Source organism: Perna viridis, chromosome 12 (assembly GCF_037379345.1).
Source record: "Perna viridis isolate PV_CMFRI_1.1 ecotype Kerala chromosome 12, ASM3737934v1, whole genome shotgun sequence".
NCBI classification, from domain to species: Eukaryota; Metazoa; Mollusca; class Bivalvia; order Mytilida; family Mytilidae; genus Perna; species Perna viridis.
This window is the reverse complement of record NC_142456.1, coordinates 23,818,873-23,838,004: the sequence shown is the minus strand read 5'-3', so window position 1 is coordinate 23,838,004 and position 19,132 is coordinate 23,818,873. Positions and strand designations below refer to the sequence as shown.

At 34.1% G+C, this 19,132-nt stretch overlaps 1 protein-coding gene across 1 annotated transcript in view; it reads left to right on the top strand.

The window, feature by feature from the left end:
* LOC148601759 (uncharacterized) overlaps positions 1-19,132 on the top strand; it is a 45,051-nt gene that overhangs the window by 391 nt on the left and 25,528 nt on the right. Inside the window, exons 2-6 of the mRNA XM_088554238.1 lie at positions 5,184-5,320; positions 6,066-6,132; positions 6,406-6,488; positions 12,182-12,301; positions 14,137-14,268. Of these exons, the coding sequence (XP_088410364.1) occupies positions 5,195-5,320; positions 6,066-6,132; positions 6,406-6,488; positions 12,182-12,301; positions 14,137-14,268 (528 nt within the window). The 5' untranslated portion in view covers positions 5,184-5,194. The remainder of the gene's footprint in view (positions 1-5,183; positions 5,321-6,065; positions 6,133-6,405; positions 6,489-12,181; positions 12,302-14,136; positions 14,269-19,132) is intronic.

The window sequence follows — 19,132 nt, the reverse complement described above, 5'->3', positions numbered from 1 at the left end:
TTTCCTTTAGAATCAACAAAACATGTCGAACAAATTGGGGGAGCCTCGTGTTACTCCCTTTGATCCGTCTATAATAATTAAGAGCCAATGGGTGAGAGAATTTAACTATTGAATGTTTTGTTTCAGTCCATACACGTGAGTCCATATTGTGTTATGATCACGTGGTTATAATTGACCCCTGGGTTTGACCAGTAAAATAAATATAATAATAACAACTTACAGTCCTGTCAAAGGGAATATCAAATCATCCAATTCATATATTATTTAGTTAAATATTGTAAACAGTCCATAAATTCAATTGGTCCATTATTATGGCCACATATATACCAGTAATTCATAACGATACATTTTTCAAATACAAAAATACCAATTATGTATAGACACTGTACAGGTGTACAAGTCATGTACATGTATTTCAGTGAGTAACCTCTCATCAACGGGATTAAAGTGAAAATCTTAATCTTCAGACTTAATTGTACACATACAAAAAGTACTCAAAACAAAAAAATACCGGTCAAATTATAAAAAAATCTTTTAAATGGTACACGTGAACCCATCGTGACAAGTCATGACGTTGCAGTGTTGTATAAAATTATATCAGTATGAAGTTATAATGAAAGCTTATCTATCGACCTATTTATATTTGTTTAAACTAAACAGGTTAACGTTGACATATATATATATTTATAAAACATCAAAGTATAAGAACGGTTGAAGTACTTATAGGATGAGGTAGCATAAGGGTCCGGGGTTTTGACCCTTTTTGTACAAAGTGTTGACAAAAATGAATGAATAATAGCCTGAATCCCCCCTTTTCTCGAAACCCCTCTTGAACCTTCTTTTCAAAATCTCTGGATCCTCATCTGGTTTCTTATCGCGAACTTATAATTTTTTTTCATTGTTATTGTGATCGACACAGTCCAAGTTTTTTTCCTGGTCGTATAATGGTATCACCTTGTCGTCGTCCTTGGAGTCTGCATGTTAACTTTTGACTATTTACGATAACTGGAGTAAAATATCCGATCTTTAAAAATTCTTACACATTGTTTCTAGGGAAATGGCGGTGGGTTTTACAGTTTTTGGAGGGTTTTGACCCACCTCTTTTAAAAATAAATGACTAAAAAGAGGGAAATGGGTGTCCATTAGAATTGATAGAAAAGGTTTAATGTTGATCTGATTTTATGATTCAGATGCTAGTGTGTTCCGTTTCGAAATTCTGTTTAATTTTTTTTACAGCATAGGCTAAACTTTTACCGCATTGGAGTAAAGTGGTACAAATTGGGACGCGCCCCCAAAATCAACTTTTTCGATTCCGATTTATTTATTTAATTTGAATGCGTAAGATTTTTCATATTGGCTGAGTTATTGGTCCTCGGCTAGTCATATTTGACCGAGGCGTAGCCGAATACCTTCCATAAGAGTGCCAATTTCTTATGGCTTAAAGCTGCATTAGCCGTCATTTTCTGTTGAAATATACCTTAACTTTGAATAATTTCTACCAAATTGTACTTTTCTTGTATATCTTCATTTGATATCCACTAATAAAATGCATTAAATACATGAAGTCGGTGTCTATATTTTCAGTCTTGCAACACAAATCAAGGTACTTATGTACTGAATCAATTTATATCGATCGTTTGAGTTTAAAATAATCGTCAAATTACAAAAATAATAAATGGATAGTACGGGGATCGAATTCAAACGTGACACAAGCTTATTGTTATAAATGGTTAATATTGAACTCTTTGTTTTAATTTTAATTCCACCTTTCTGATTACGAAGGACATTTAAAAACCACACACACACACAAATTCATGATGCATCGTAGCAGTGCGCTAGTTTGCGTAATATTCAAGTTCGATATCGGTTTCCTTGGAACACTTAGATGAATGAAGACAAAACTTTCCGACACAGTGCATTCCCTGTTCTTAAATTTTCAGGTCGATATTCAAATTATCTGCCCCTCACCTTTGATTTTCAGCTCAGATATTATTCATGGGTTAGTTATGTACTTTCAGTATTTTTACAATTCAGGTTATTCTAGACTTATTGTAAATTGCTGTATATAGTTGTGTTTTGCTGATGTCCTTTTGATACTTAGTTTTCGTCATTTTATAATAAATGACCTTTTTCAATTCATATATTGTGTTGTGTCTTTTTATAAAAATCAAACAAAGCAGAAGTTTCAAGGAGGGAAGGTGACAAAAATCCAATTTATCGACCTCCAGGTCGAAACTTCTCTTAAATCATTCAAAATTAAGCCACGATCATTGAAATAAATCATATCCTCAAATACATGTTCCTCTAAACTAGCTACATTTCTCAGTTGATAAGCTTTATAGCTCAAGTGCTACAAGTTATTCCATACACGCCTATGTGTCATGTAGAAGCGCTGGGCACCTAGTTCCAGAGACACAAAGATTAACATTAACGATAATGTCTTGGAATATATTTTCACCAATCCTGTCAGGTGCAGGAAACATGCCATGCACTTTTATGGCCCTGAAGCACACACATGGCTAAAACAGCCAGATTGAATGATTATTGCAAAAACCAATAACACCAGACCAAAAAAAAAAAATGGCACATTTCCCGAGAAATGCACAATCGAAATTTCTATGGCATCGTCTATGCAAAGTTTTATTTTTACTTGTCAGATCAGGGCTTCTGATGTCACGAGGCGGTAATCGTAATAAAAATACGTCAGGATGGTTTCGATGATTATGCTACCTTTTTGTAACAACATGCACTAAACCCCTTTCTTTTTACAAGTTTCTCCGTCGTAACTACTGCCCCTTTTATCCGGCAGGGCCTGCATGAAATACCTGAAGACAGCTCTTCCAATTGGTACTCAGCATTCCACTTCATATTTCAATTATATGATTGATATCTATTTATAATCTCGGAGGGTTTTAATTTCTAGCAGAGAGTAATGTTTTTTATGCTTCTAAAAATAAATAGGCAACTTGCATATATCGACACTGAACGACTGGTTTATTCGGGTAAATGCATAGAAATAAACAGGTATTGGTAAGAGGATAGATGTCAACTATTTTTAATTGGATCGTGATTTATACAGACCAAAGTAATCAGCATATTCAGTTCACAGATAAAGTTATTTATTGGGTTTGTTTATCGGCGTAAATAACATAGAATTAAATTTCATATATTAGCAAATTATAAATACCTATAAATGAATGAATATTTATTGCATAAGCAACATGATTGCTATAGCACAATACATATATTACATATACAACAAATGACAGAGAACAAACAAAGCTGAATACAATACTAACTCTAGTAGCTGTAACAATGCAGTTCTATGTTTCCAAGCTATTTTTAGATACAAACATAATTTTCAGATTTGGTAGTAATTAAAGTTTTAAGCTTATAGGCATTTGGCCATGAGCAATAATATCTTGGTAAAAACGAAATCTAAAAAGCCTAAATGCTGGACAAACTAATATAAAGTGGTATTCGTTCTCAATGGAGTTCATATTACAAAATTTACAAATACGATTGACTCTCATTTAGACCTAACTATCTGCATTTGAACTTTAGTGGGGTATGCCAATAGGACCATTTTCCTGCGGTAGTGTACGATGACTGCAGATGCTATCAGGCTTTACAATTCTAAAGTCTCTGGCGACTGCTATATAGATTCTGGTCTAAATTGATAAAAATCGACCTAGATAAATCCGTATGCATGTGACTTCTTGTGACCTTAATCTGCGCGTGTGCTGTATGGGTTGCCTCTTTAATAAATCTGATTGCAAAGCGATATTGGTTATTCAACAGTAAGGAAGACCGACGGACTCCAGCAGTAAAAGAAAAAAAGTTCGACTATAACACAAGGATCCCTTTGAAATTTACCTATTGTGACATAATGTGGCTCAAATATGGTCATTATTTATTTGAAAACTAATCAAGAAGTAGATGAAATGAAATGAAAACACGACACGTGCTTACCTGTGTATGTGGATGTTGTTATAAAATTGGCGGGATCGCACGGTTTACAGTATGAGATACAATAATTGCAAAAATTTAAATACTACATGTAAATACAACTTCATTTACATCTGGTATAAATACATTGTACATTAAAAGTCTTGTACATTTGGGAAGGAGGGACAGACTGCCCTTTTCCCGATCAAACTTAATAATGACATATTCTGTATTTTGACAAGGGGTAATAAAACACTTTACATTCCAAATTCTAGGTATTTACATCATTTGGGATAATTGCCATTTTCTAAGGCGCGCGATTCAAGCTCTTCATAATCTAAGAAGAGATTGATCAATAAGAGTTTATTTAGAATGGTCACTCGACTTCAGCTATTTCGTGGACAGGGGATGCATATTTGTCATTGGTCATAGAATTTTTCCAGTTGGAGCGTAGCCTAGGTGCCTAAATTTTGTTAGAAATATATTGGTTTCTGGGGAAAAAATAGTAATACACCCAGTGCAATGACCCTGTACCCGCCTTTACCTACAGTGGGAGGCATGATTCTACTCATTAATTTGGAATTGATATATTGTAGTTCTATATATATATATTGTAACCTCCCACTAAAATAAAAAAAATCAGACCAAATTATGTACGATAACTCTTGCAAAGTGCAAATTTCATGTACAATCAACATAATTTTTTTCTCAAAAACCAGAGACGGATCCAGGATTTGAGTTTAGGGGGCGTTAATTGAATTAAATGCCGTGCAAAGGAAGGCAAAACATTTTATGGGGTGAAACTTATGGTGAAAATTTGTTTTCTTACCGACTTAGGGGGAAGGGGGGCGTACACCCGGTACACCAGTCCTTGGATCCGCGCCTGAAAACCACCCCAAAACGAAAAACAAAGACTGTATATATGATCTATAACTGTTTTTGAACAAGAAAAAAAAACTTAATTTGGTGGGCTTTTGACATGCCTGAATCACCTGTCTGATTTTTTTAAAGACTGCTACTTTATTGATTTACAGATGTAAGCGTTGTATACTTGCCGATGCGCTATTGTGTACGAAATATCCACCCTCTATGGTACGCGGTTTTTGCCAAAAGTATTTGAATGACATGTCATGTAAAATGTTTATTCCGCACTCAAAATTACACACTAAAATGTTTATTACCCATATTCATGTACCATCGCATAAGAATTATTATTTTTTTTTGTGTTTTGTTAGATTAACTGAAAATGAAGTTATGCCCAAGGGAGTTAGAGAGTCTATTGGTGCACCAGACGGGATGTGTTGCCCAGAAAAGACTTGCTCGAGGGCTGCGGTTAAATTACCCTGAAGTTATGGCATTGATTGCTCATCAGGTAATACCGGTATAGTAGATTCTACATAATTAGATAACAAATCGCGACTGCACTTTATTTCCGACAATTTTGAAATTGGCTTGTTTTCATTCCCGACAATATTTAGTTTACATTTCCTGTAGTTTTTGCTTCTGCATTTCCGACAATTTAAATAGGTGAAAACGGATAGTATTTCACTGTTACATTTGTACACAAAATTGATTTATGTATCTTTAAGTTTGATTAGACGTAAACGTGATGAATATCCGCTCAATCCTAAGCATAAATAATAAAAAAAATTCTTCAACAACAAAATTGTCGGGAAAAGTTATTGCCGGAAATGAAAAAAAAAATAATTGTCGGAAATGAAATGCATATTGCTGGAAATTCTGCGCGAATCTCTTGCGCGCCAGGAAATAAGGGAACCAGGATTAGAAAGGCAATCAAACGGAACATAATCCAAGGATAACGACTAGAAAAAGCAAATAGACAAACGCAACCAAGAAATGAAATAACTAACATAACACGCACATAGAAACAAAAGTACACGTAATTGAGGCTCCGCTATTACTGGGAGTATTGACCTAGGGCGCTGGTAGAATAAGCATATGGTAACTCAATTTGAAAGTAACGGCGTTTGGCATGAAAGGAAGTATCTACATTCTTTTTCTCTTATATTAACCTTTCATATGACATAAAACGATTGGATAATCGAAGTACAATGACATATATTAAAATATAAAATTTCTTTTGTTTTCATTTACAGATCCAGGAGTTAATAAGAGATGGCCACACGGTAGCAGATTTGATGTCAAAGGGGAGAGAAATGATTGGTGAGATATAGTGAATGAACAAACGGTTATTATCATAACAACATTTGAAATTATAACAATGACATACGAGCAAAGCTGTATACGTATGAACTTTAACTTTCAGTGTATTAAATTATATATACAATATATATTTTTTTCAGTGATATGGATGACTTTCTTTGTGAGTAACGTGAGAAAAAAAAAAAGACCTATAATTATAAACAGAGTAGCCGTACATGTTCAGACGATACCTACAATTATTTATTAGGGTTGCATTTTTTTTTTAAATTTAAGGCAAAAACCAAGTGCTGCCAGGGGTAGCTGACATGGTTGGAGAAGTCCAGGTAGAAGGAACATTTCCCGATGGAACTAAACTTGTACGTACATATTAACGTTTTAAAATATCCCAGTCATTGACACTTTTAAAATTTGATTAAAACACCCAAGTTGCCAACCAAGATACAAATACCATGTTGAGTTCGTATATATAGTATGGGAAGATACAAGTCAAACCTATTACGCTACTAATATCCGCATTGTGTCAGCAAAACTTTTCCCACCATAGAATGTCCTTTTTCTTTTTAATGGTAGTGTATACCGTAACATGTAGTAGAACTGTGGAAATTACATTGTTATCCAATAAACAAATTCATAACAAATTATTCTCTGTAGGACATTTTCATACCCCCCATAAAGCAGATTCATGCTGTCCGTCGTCGGTCGGTCAGTCCGTTCGTAGGTTCCAAATCTAATTTAATATAATGAAGTATCTACGGCTGACCATTTTTGCTACTGAGATGATGTGTCGTCTTAGCACTCGTTGATCAATATTAATTTTCAGTCTTATACAAGAAAAGAAAGAGGACTTACATGTAACTGCAGTGTTAATTACAAAATAGAAATTTCAACGCATTGTAGTAAAAAACTATCATTAACTCAAAATAAATTATTTTCAATGATTTACTTCAAATGGTTTACCACTTTATTATTACACTTGGACATTCACTTTGGATATATCGCACATCCCCTATGAAGTAGATGTCTTTGTAAGAACCATGCAAAATCTGAAAAATGTGATACACCTAAAAAAAAGTCCTAAAAAGTGCCTGGTCTTAGGAGATAATCAACATTGAAAATCCAGTAGATTCTGTTGTATTTGAGTGTCATTTACAGAGTTATTTACCTTAATTTTGAAATCTACAGTGCATTCTATATAATTTTTATCTCATAAGAACAAGGTTTATATGAAAAACTGAATGTTAATTTCTGTTTACTATGGCAATTAAAACAAAATAGCAAGAATAAAAATATGTAGGCTTTTTACCCATGAATCACATTTCGCACGATTCTTAGCTGGAGTGCTACTTAACATCAAATTACCACTATATCATTTCCTGACCCGAAGTTGACCCTTATACATTTTTTGCTTAAGTGATAAAATATTACTACATGATATCATTTACTGGTCTCCGTTTCTCAAAACAAATCTCATGAATGATAATGATCGAAAGGAAAAAAAACAAAGAAAGACACAAAAACAAAACAAAAACAAAAACAAACAAACTACCGAACAAACAAATTTTGAAATAAAACAAAAAGAAGAAAAAAAATGAACGCGGATACATTCCCTATCCTTTATCATTTGACTTGAGATTTGACATGATATAAATTAATCAGTTCGATCCTTATTTAATGCAAGTGATTGCTTTTAATGAAGATTATCAATGTCCAAGTTTGATAATTATTTTCACGGATGTTTTTTTGAACTTGATGAAACATTAAATGCGATAACTTTTTGATATTCCAGTCGTGATAATCTAGACACTCTGACCTAATTTTCATAAGTTTCATAAAAATCCATCAAGCAAATTGTGGATAGGTTAAGCATCATGCTAACTATTCAACTGAACAGAGAGAAATAAATAGAGAAATACATGTATGTAATTGACTTAATTTGCAGTCATATTTCCAGCGTTACTGGCAATTTGGCGGATCCAACTAAGGGAGCCCTTCTTAAAAAAAATATATGGAAATTTAATTTATAAATGTAGCATTTGTTTTTTGAAAACGATGAATTATCAAGAAGAAATTATACATATATGATACTAGTAGTTCAATAAGTAATCATGAATATTTACATTATTTGTGCCCCCTTTCGTAAATCTCTGGAAAGGCCACATAAATTAACTGCATTGCATTTGAAGAATCTCCACATACAGTTATGGTTGTCTCCATTCTAATGCAACTGTCAAAAATATCTGTGAAAGTATCAATTAAATATCTGTTAAAACAAATCTGCTCACACGTTATAGTCGGCCCTGAAATTTTTGGTTTTACCTAATGAAAATCCTCATTAAAACTAATTTAAAATCATAATTTATTTGAGATCTAATGACCCCTTCTTGTTTCCATAAACACGCTTTTAAAGTGTCAGTCCCCATAAGAATAGGGCAGTCGGTGAAACATGGTATGAAAACACACACACACACACACACAAAACATCATTTTGATATTGTAATTTGACTATTTGCGCCGTCAGAATCAAGAAAAACAGACAAGATTTTCCATTTGCTTGGCCTTTGAGTTATAATTTCATTGAAATGCACTGACAATGAACATTTCAAGGGCATATAACTGTCAAAAACCTCATTTTACTAAGATTCTGTTGAAAAATTTCAAAGTGAATCCAGTGATGCAGAGATCAAATAATGGTCTTTTCAAATAAAGATAGCATCCTTGACTGAAAACATATTTTCTAAGATCGGTGGGATTTTGACAGGCGTGTTTCTGATTATTCCAATTTTGCCTAATTCTTACAAACACTTACACTTAATACACATTTCTTGTGTTCTATCCCAAGCACTGCCTCGCGGAAGTATGCTCATAAACGCACTGTACATAAAAGGAATGAGGACTGAAAATTTCTTGGAGACAGTTGTAGTGATTCATAAATGTTAGGCAAAAAGGTACATAAAATCATCTTCAAGATGGTAGGGAGGGTTGCACCGTGGACACCCCCATAGCCAATGGACTATGACTAAGGCAACAAGCAATAACCTGCTCACGTACTTGAAATTTTATTTGATAACTTTGTTTCTGTACAGGGAATATAAACTGTAAAGAAAAAAAATATGCGGTTGGTTTGAAATATGACTTTCATGTCAATATATGGTCTTTAAACAGTCTTTAATTCATGATTGATAATGTTATACGAGACAATTTATTTTATGTGCTACAATGAAACCTGTCTAACTGAACTGTAAGACATTGATATGGGTTTGGTCTAGACGGATGTTGCCCCGTGCGGGTCCGGTGGTCGAAAGAATAGCCCCACAGCTGCACTAAGCTAGTCGTATTATCTCGGAGTAGGAACCATTGGACTCCGTCACAGCAGGCTAAATTGCCCGACCATACCTACCTCTCCCTATTTCAGTGGTAATCAAAATTTGCCAACCCATTTTTCTCGTGTCCCATCCCATTTTTCATTTCATCATCATTTCATGTTAATTATATCATCCATTTCATGTTCATGTTTTACTGACAGGCAAAAATATTCCTTCATAACTGATGTTTGTGTTGTATTTAAAGGAAAAATGGTGAAGTAAAGAACATTCTAGACTTCTGCAGCATCAGACAAGAAGTGATTCATGCATGTCAAAAACTAACCAAACTCATTCCACAAAACCGTTGTTAGTCATTTGATTCTTAACGTCAATTATAGCTGAACACAAGAATAACTTTAGATGTATCATCTTATTTCAGACTGACGATAAAATGGGTCAGGGTTGATTTACGCATCTATAATGTCGACGGCTGGTCTCGATTATTTTGTTATTGGCAAGGTTTATAAATAATCATGAAGTTATTTGGTCTGATTTTATCTTAATGCTTTAGTATTTTCGATTTGTTAATGTGCACCCAACGTATTTCCCTTATAAAATTTTAAATCACTTTTACAATAAAAAATGTTGCTTTTAACATGTTAAAAGATATGATTTATCGAATTTTCCTGTAATAGGTTAAAAAATTAAAAAAAAAATGTATATTTACATTTTAAGTGCTTATTTGATATTCTTGAGCCATTATACATCAACTTATACATGTAACTTTTCGGTAGACTCCACTCCCTTTCTTCCGTTCTTTCTCTCCTTTCTATTGTCCCCTTTCTACTTTCTCCCGATCCTTCTCTCCTTTTTCCGTCCTTTCTCTCTTTTTATTGTCCCCTTTCCCCTTTCTCCCGACCCGTGTCTCCATTCTCCCGCACCTTCTCTCTTTTCTCTTTTCTCGCGTCCCTTTTTAGCTCACCTGGCCAAAGGCCAGGTGAGCTATTGCCATCACTTGGCGTCCGCCGTCGTCGTAGTAAACTTTTTTTCAAACTCTTCTCCTCTGAAACTTCATCACCAATTGCAACCAAACTTGGTATGAATGTTCCTTTGGGTATCCTGCATAGAACTGATCCGTCGAAAACATGGCTACCGTTACTAAAAATAGAACATAGGGGTAAGACAGTAGTTTTTCGCATATATCTCCAAAACCGTTAGGTTTAGCTAAATTCTGGCGGATTAGAAGTGTTCAGCATGATGAGATCTATCAGCGGTCAAATTTTCATTTTGATCCATTAAGCCATGTTGGAGTTATTGCCCTTTTTCAACTTTTTTGCAATATTTAAATAAATGTTATTTCTTTCAAAAATCTTCTCCACTGACCCTACTTCACCAATTGAAACCAAACTTGGTAGGAATGTTCCTTTGCGTATCCGGCTTAGAACTGATGTGGGGATTTTCGATATGTGTAAAAACATTGCCGCCGTTACTTAAAATAGAACATAGTGGTCAGACAGTAGTTTTTTGCATATACCTCCAAAACCGTTAGGTTTAGCTAAATTATGACGTGGGTAAACGTGTCTAGCATGATGAGATCTATCTGCAATTAATTTATCATTTTAATCCAGTAATCTTAGTTGGAGTTACTGCCCTTTTTCAATGGTTTTTCCTATATTTAATGTTATTTCTTTCGGAAATCTTCTCCTCTGACACTGCTTTACCAATAGGAACCAAACTTGGTACGAATGTTCCTTGGGGTATCCTGCATAGAACTAATGTGGGGATTGTTGATTCTCGGAAAAACATTGCCGCCGTTCTTAAACACAGAGCATAGAGGTCAGACAGTAGTTTTTTGCATAGATCTCCAAAACTGTTAGGTTTAACCAAATTCTTTCAATAACTGAAATGATCCTTATTTTTAGGACTACAAAAGTCTCCAGGCATAAACGTTGTCAGACGACTCCTTATAAGAGTTATTGCCCTTGAAAGGGGAAAAATTTTTTTTTTTACAGTTTTCAGCCAATATCTTGAAAACGAAAACTGTTGAAATTTCATTCTAAGACTTTGGCGTTTATGTTAATATGCATGTCTCGGAACCTAGGTGTCCAGAAACTAAGCGTTTTACATGACACATAGGTGTCTATGCGATAACTAATAGGACTTGAGCCATAGAGCGTTTCAACTGAGATATGTAGCTAGTTTAGAGGGCCGTGTATCTATGGACATGCTTTATTTTAATGATTGCGGCTTAAGTTCGAATGATTTGACAGACAGTTTCGACATGGAGATATTTTTAATTTCGACTTGAAAGTTTTGAAACTAGGAAAGGCCAACTAGTTGTTGGTAGTTTAATTATGCAGTATGTTAATGTTTTGTGGTAATTCATTTAGATGCTCCCACAAGGACTTGAGGTCATGAGTACTAAAACGTTCTACTAAAATGTAAACCAATATCGAACCTGAATATTTTGCAAACTGGCGAACTGCATGTTGCGATGTGTCCCGTATGTTGTTTGTTTATTAATTTCCTTTGTAATAAGAATGGCAATTTAAAAAAAAATAAACAATATCAACCATTTACAACAATAAGCTAGTGTTTAGATACGTTTGATTTCGATCCCGTATCTTCCTTTATTTCCTGCTTTTATTCCATATTTTTTTTTACAAGTTGACGATAATTTGAGGCGTATAAATTCAAGCGATATAATTTGATTCAGTACATGAGTACTATTTTGATTTAAATCATAGGTGACAGTTCATAACCCAATCTGTCGTAAAGATGGTGATCTGGAGCTAGCACTCTACGGTAGCTTTCTTCCGGTTCCAAACCTTGACAAGTTCAATGAAGTCAAAGGAAACCCGATACAAGTAAGTCTTATTCAATTACAATTACAATGTAAGTATGTTCTATGTGCTACGTGAGAATAAGTTCCCTTATTCATTCTGCAATACAAATACAAGGAGTCTAATACAGATTTTTTTGTTCATGATTGTATATTTTTCCTGTATTTTTAGGGCACGCCCATAATTATATTGAATCGGGATTCCCCATGCATTCGGTGTAACGTGGCAGTCATCTTTGTGATAAACTATAATTAAACAATTGTACATACATTATTTATCAACAGTATGGACTTTTAACGAAGTCGATACGTTATATATGGACCTGTTCAGGGTTATTTTGCACGAGAACGAAATCCGAAGTCAATATACATGTAATCTAACAGATCCATATTTATCCTATTGAATGAGTGAATTCTTTAATTCATATATTACATATGTAGATAATGTTTTTTGGATATGGACTTGAGTATTCTGCTTCATCTGCGGTGCTTCCGCCATGATTGGATGAGAGTAATTACGGAACGGAATTAACGGTTTATATCCGGATCTAAATTTAGAAGTATTGCGTCAATATACATATAAATAGAAACATATATATAGCGTCAAAATATTTGAAAAATATGAACAAGGCTTCATGTACTTGGAATATACTTTGCATTACATAATCATAATAACCAATGAACAAAGAAGACTGTTACACCATATGTAATATAAAAAAATATCGCTTTTTTGATTGCAGGATAATAACAGTATTAGGGTATTGTGGAAAAATACAGACTGTATGTGTACTCGTAAATTGCCTCCGTCCATAACCTGCATAAACGAACTGTATTTATCGACAATACCCTATTGACTAAAAATAGTTATCCCCTTCGTCTCGGTTGGAACATAAAATACCAACAAGCTTCTGCCGTGCATTTCTCTTTGTCCTTGCCATATGCTGAGCCTGTCCCAAGGTGTAACTGAGCTCTTTCATCTCTGTTTGGATGGTTCTCCTCAAGGTGGTTAGAGGTCTCTATGATTTCCTTTTTTTATCCTAGTGGTGTCTAATGCAAAACTATCTTTGATGTTCTCTCCTTTGGCATTCTTAGCACATGACCTAGCCATCTAAAGCAACGCTGTTTAATTTGTGGTGCAATACCACTGCAGTCGGAATTTTTCAGATGATTGATCTTGTTTATCTTGATATACCAAAATATTTTGTGAATTTTACGATAATTTTGTAAGGACTTGTGCCTTCTTTTTAAGTTTACCTTAATTTGTTCATACTCAAGAGCAAATACTGTAATAATGGTACTTATGCAACGATTATGTCAGAATCCAGAATCCAGGGTAAATTTACCGCAGCCTTTTTGACAAATTAAGTAGCAGTCTTTATAAAAATCAGACAGGAGGTGATTCATGCATGTCAAAAACCCACCACCCACCAACTTCACTTTTATTTCTTGTTCTGTTTGTGAACATAACCACATAAACCAGTCTTACTTTTTCATTTGGATGTTTGAGATAAAATTTGTATAGCTGTACATGAAATTAGCACTTTGCAAGAGTTATCGTTCTTGATTTGGTTGATTTTAGTGGGATGTTAAGGAGTAAAGTACAAATCTAAATTCAGAAAAAACCATTGTCACATAAAAATATAGCATATGTAGACCAAAAAAGCATCATTTGTTCCGTGGGGTTTTTCTACGCCATGAATCACCTTACCATAGGCAGTATCTGGATTTTATATGGTCTGGTACATTTATTTAAAACTGCAAGGTAATAAAAATGAAATAAAAAAAACCAAAGAACTGTAAACTAATACGCCAAACAACACCGTGTTCTCATTCTTAAAAGAACCTTTGAAATTCTTATAGGATGGGAAATGTGATGCCCCTCTCAACGTTACACCAGGAGAATTATTTCCAGCGAAAGGTGACATTATAATCAACAAAGGACGCAAGACAATTTCATTGACCGTAACAAGCCTCTGTGACAGACCTATTCAGGTAAAAACGTTAATTACCAACTTTGTCAATTTCTATTATAGCGAGTAAGACAGTTAACTTCATGGGATATAGTTTAATTGACATCACCTGATGAACTTCCTTAGATGAATAACTGGAAAATTTGAACTTTCTATCAAACCCATGCAGATTAAAATGCTATAAAATGATAGAAGGTGTAAATTACCTTGTTCTTTGTTCAGTTAACGAAGGCACATACCATTTTCTTCTCAAGGAGATAGAAGCCTGGGGTTTTATGTTGTCCCGACTTAGAAAATATATATAAATATTTTCAGCAGCAGCCAAAAAATGTATATCTTTTTTTGAAAATCTACATTGTTAAGTAATGGTTGAATTATAGAATCTTAATTTTTTTCCCCTGTCCGTGGCTGAGTAAAATAAAATGCTCCAATTTCGATTTTTGTTCAGAATAATCCCAGGCTCCTCCCCAGGTATAAAAATGGTCGGTGCCTAATCAACTACATTTCATGAAGTAACCTACATGTATATTACTCACTGTAAAGTTTGGATATCCTTTTGGGTTAATAACGGTTAGAAAACTACTGTGAAGACATATAGATTATATCATTGTGAACCATGATGTCGTACGGCCTTATGAATTGAGGTAGTATAATTAAACTTTTATGTAACAAACACATAAACGACATCAGCGTGGTTTTTTCTGTGCAAGGAGCATCGGTTGACGGACTGTTTTATTTTATGTACAGCTCTGCATTAAAACCAGACTGAAGCTTATGACCAGTGATTATATTTGCATAATGGAAATGAACGCAGTATAAGAGTTGTTTTAAGATGTCACAAATTTGAACAGTTTCATTGATCATCTTCAGATATGATGAATCACCCCCTGCTTGATTCTTGACCAACGCATACTTTTAATAAAAATATCACCTCCTTGATACTCTATCACGTGTATTTTAACGCGTAACCCACATCTTCGATGTTTTATCTTTATCGTGCATATTTTTTCTCGGAGACACCCAGGGTTTTATTACTTACTGAAATTGATATGCAAAAGATGTTCTGCTGAGTCAATTTTTTTTTCATTTAATTACACTTGAACTTAGTTCACCATATAAAATTACATAAAGCTGTTGAAATTACGTACTTTTTCTCTTAATTTGAATATTTTTAAAAAAGATTGGGAATTCGATATTAAAGGAAATTGAAATGTTAGAATGTTAGTACACGTCCTGATTTAAAATCGAATGCACATTTTTCATTTAATTAGACTTTTTATTTATATGTGAAGAATTTGGTTTAATTCATAAAACTTCATTTTTGTATTTTATTATCCACACATATTATACCTTTAGTTGCAAATTCTAAATCTTAGATTAATTATTCATTCAGTTGTGTCTATTAATATGCAACTGCACTTTTTCAAATTAACTATACGAACTTATTATAAGCAGAATGCACTTTTGATATGTGGGAAAAGCAAACATTTCTAATAATTGAATTTTGTCTGTACTTCTACTATTAAAAATGCACGTGACGTTTTAACCTCCTTGCCTACGGATTTAATTTCTGCGTTATATTAAGAATCTAACATCTGTACGAGTGCAAGATTGGGAAATCTCTAACACCCACCGAGGCTCCGCCAGTAGTACGCCACGACAATGTGTTTAATTGTTATCACTTCACAACTGCAAGAAATAACCAATCAACAGTTATTCTCGATAGAAAGGGTCTATTAGATTAAAAATATCCTGTTGCTAAAATTCAGCAAATGAACGAAGCTTTCTAGGGGTAAGGGTAATATTTTAACAGTTTTTGAAAATTCTTTCCTGAAAAATAGTTTTTCGTGGTTTATGTATGAAGAAGAAATACATTTATCAATCGAATGATACCGAACGTTTTAGTCGAATTTATGCGACTTATACGGTAAAATCGAAGATCCCATTTTTCGCAGCTTTGATAAATTCTGAATGCGAAAAGTCATTAAAAGAATTCAAGAAGTATTGATTCCGATGACATTAAATAGAAAATACCGAACAAGTCATTTTTAATGAAGCTTGAATACTCTAGGGGTTTTGACATTGAAAGATCTGTCAATTTAAGCGACTTTTCGGTCCGGTAGGGCGTCTTCTTGAAAGTAAAGTTCCCAACCAGTTTCAAAGTATAAGGAGTAAAAACTAGAAAAGTTTGGTAGTTCTTTAACAATTCTAGCTGCTGCGTGTTGTATCTGTTCAATTTTTTTGAAATCTTGTATATATGCTGCACTCATCATGTATTAATTCACACGCATATTCAAGTAACGGAGTGATTTTTTTCCAGGTTTTGCCTTTTCAATGTAAACTTGAATTTTCTTAGAACAGATATTTGCCTGGACGCATTTTCTACTACAATTGTATATGTGATGACCATTTACCGTTTTGTACCGTTTGAACTGAACATAATACCAATATATGTAATTGATATGTTTACATATTCGATATAGGGTATGCAAGTCCCGTTCTAGTTTCATTTTCTTTACCGGAATTTACGACGTAGAACGTATTGAAAACCGAAGACCGGTCTGCATTTTATTGTTTACTTCCGGGTACTCGAAACGCTATATAACAATGCAAAATCTTCTATTTTATGTTTTTTTCTTAATACCTATATCATTTAGAAATAGATATTTGTCATTTTTTTATCGGTATTTTTACACAAAAAGATGTTTCGCCCGCAACACTGAACTCAACGCTCTCTTAATGAAAAGTTTCCATGCTTTTGAATGGTAGACTAAGACCCAATCTCGTGAAATGATGGGGTCACACGACGAGACTTACATACTCTATTGGTAGGATATGAACGTTTATTAACTCATTATTTAATTGCGCTCATGTTCTGTCTCGACTCGTGGGTGAGATAAGGAAAAATCTCTCAGCTAAAAATAGGAATTTTCTTTTAAATCTCTTTAGTGAGAAATTTCCCACCACTTTATCGTATCATAGTTTTCTTCATATTTCATGGGAGAAACCGATTCTCCTTTAGTCAATTTAAACTATTTCTTCACTCTCTGTTAGATGGTACGACTTTGCTGTAGGTAAGAGTTAAGATTGAGGACGTACGGACACTGTTTTTCTGTTCGGATGGGATTGAACTTTTTGTTAGTTTATCTGTGGTCCTTTTGATAATTATCTTACAATGCTGTTCATGCTTCACGTTGTTATTTTGCGAGCGTATATTTATTTTATCCGTCGTTTTTTCTATCGTCCATTGAATATTTAACACTCTGTATGTATGGTATGGAAAAAAAAACAGAACTCGAATTCATCACTCGCATGCATACCTTGTCAATGCCCTTCTTCGTTTGCCCACTAAACTTTACAGTTAAAGTCTTTGGTTTGAACAGGTGTAGAACGCTCTATCGGAATTGATATGATGTTGACTATTATGCAAAGGATAATTGAATGGCGGATCCGGGGGAATATCCCGGTGTTTTGCCCCCTTTTCTTGGAAAAGTTTGTTGATTTTGTGCAAAATTTAATTTGGACAAAATGAGTAAACGATAGCCTGAACGTCCTGTTCCAAATCTCTTGATCCGCGCTTGAAAATTGACATACTTCTACATGTACCAATGACAATGTTTCGGCTGTTTCTGACCCTCAATACTGGTCACTGGTCACGAACAGATCAGTAACACAGCTACCGACACACATAGACCGCACAATTTAAATGTAAAAATCAATGAACTTGCTCTTCAGTTCATTTTTAAGTGTCACTTTTAAATGGAAGCACGCGTTTGAAAAGATATTCTATATCACCAGTCTATAATTGAGCATGATTTCCGAGGCACAGTGTTGGGTTAAAAGGATACAAGAGCCAAATTTCCGTATGGGGGAGGCGGGGTTTCACTTCCTTTAAAGTCTAAAAATAGATCCGTGTGAAATTAATTTATTCAATGCAATATTGCTAAAATACACCCATAGAGCTGCTAGCTTTCAAAATCGGTATTTTTGGTGCCTTACTGTTCGTACTATTTTTTTTCATGAAAATATGTTTTTATTATCCATCAATCGTAATTGTTTCTGTATTTTCTCCTGGGCTTAATGCTGGGTAAAGGTCTGGCTGAATACCGAGGAGACATGATTGCGCCATTGTTACCAATAAGCATGCTTACCGACTATTCTGCAGTAAACACGAAAGGTTTTACTCAAAACAACCAGAACTTCGCACGCGGCAACAACCCATCTCCATGATAATCCGTTCCATTATCTTAGTTACATGTAAGTTGCACAGACTCGATGCTTATGATAGTATCTATACTTTCTTTTGCTATTTTAAAAGTATCTTGAACTCTTGATAATCGAAGTAAACGCTGCGCAGTGTTTCTTTCTTCAAGTAAAATTACGTATATACAGTTTATAAACTAATTATTTATATCTTATACTGAAATATTGTTTTCTCAAAACATTGTTCTTACATTTTAAAGATATAATGCACATTTATTTTCATAATTTGTCGCATTAATTTAATTTTTAAGTCAAATAAAGTGAAAAAAATGACTTGCATACGGAAGCCCACTGGGGTCACTCTTTTATTATTATTTGAATGGACCCTTTTGTGCTAACAGTAGGGTAGTCGATGAACATGCGTAGAGCATGCTCAGTATACACTTCCTTCCGAGAGGAAAATTCGTTTGTTCTACCCAAGCCCTACCTCGCGGATGTGTATGAAGCACGCTCACTAACTTATCAAACAAGGGTCTATTTACGACTTTAAAAGTTGGTTTCAACTTAAAAGTTGACAAAAGAAAAAAAAAGACAAGAGCATTGTCTAATTCTATTCATTATTGAATAAGTTTAAATCCTAAATCTAAGTTAGTTAATATTTTCTGCGTTATACAAGTTACATT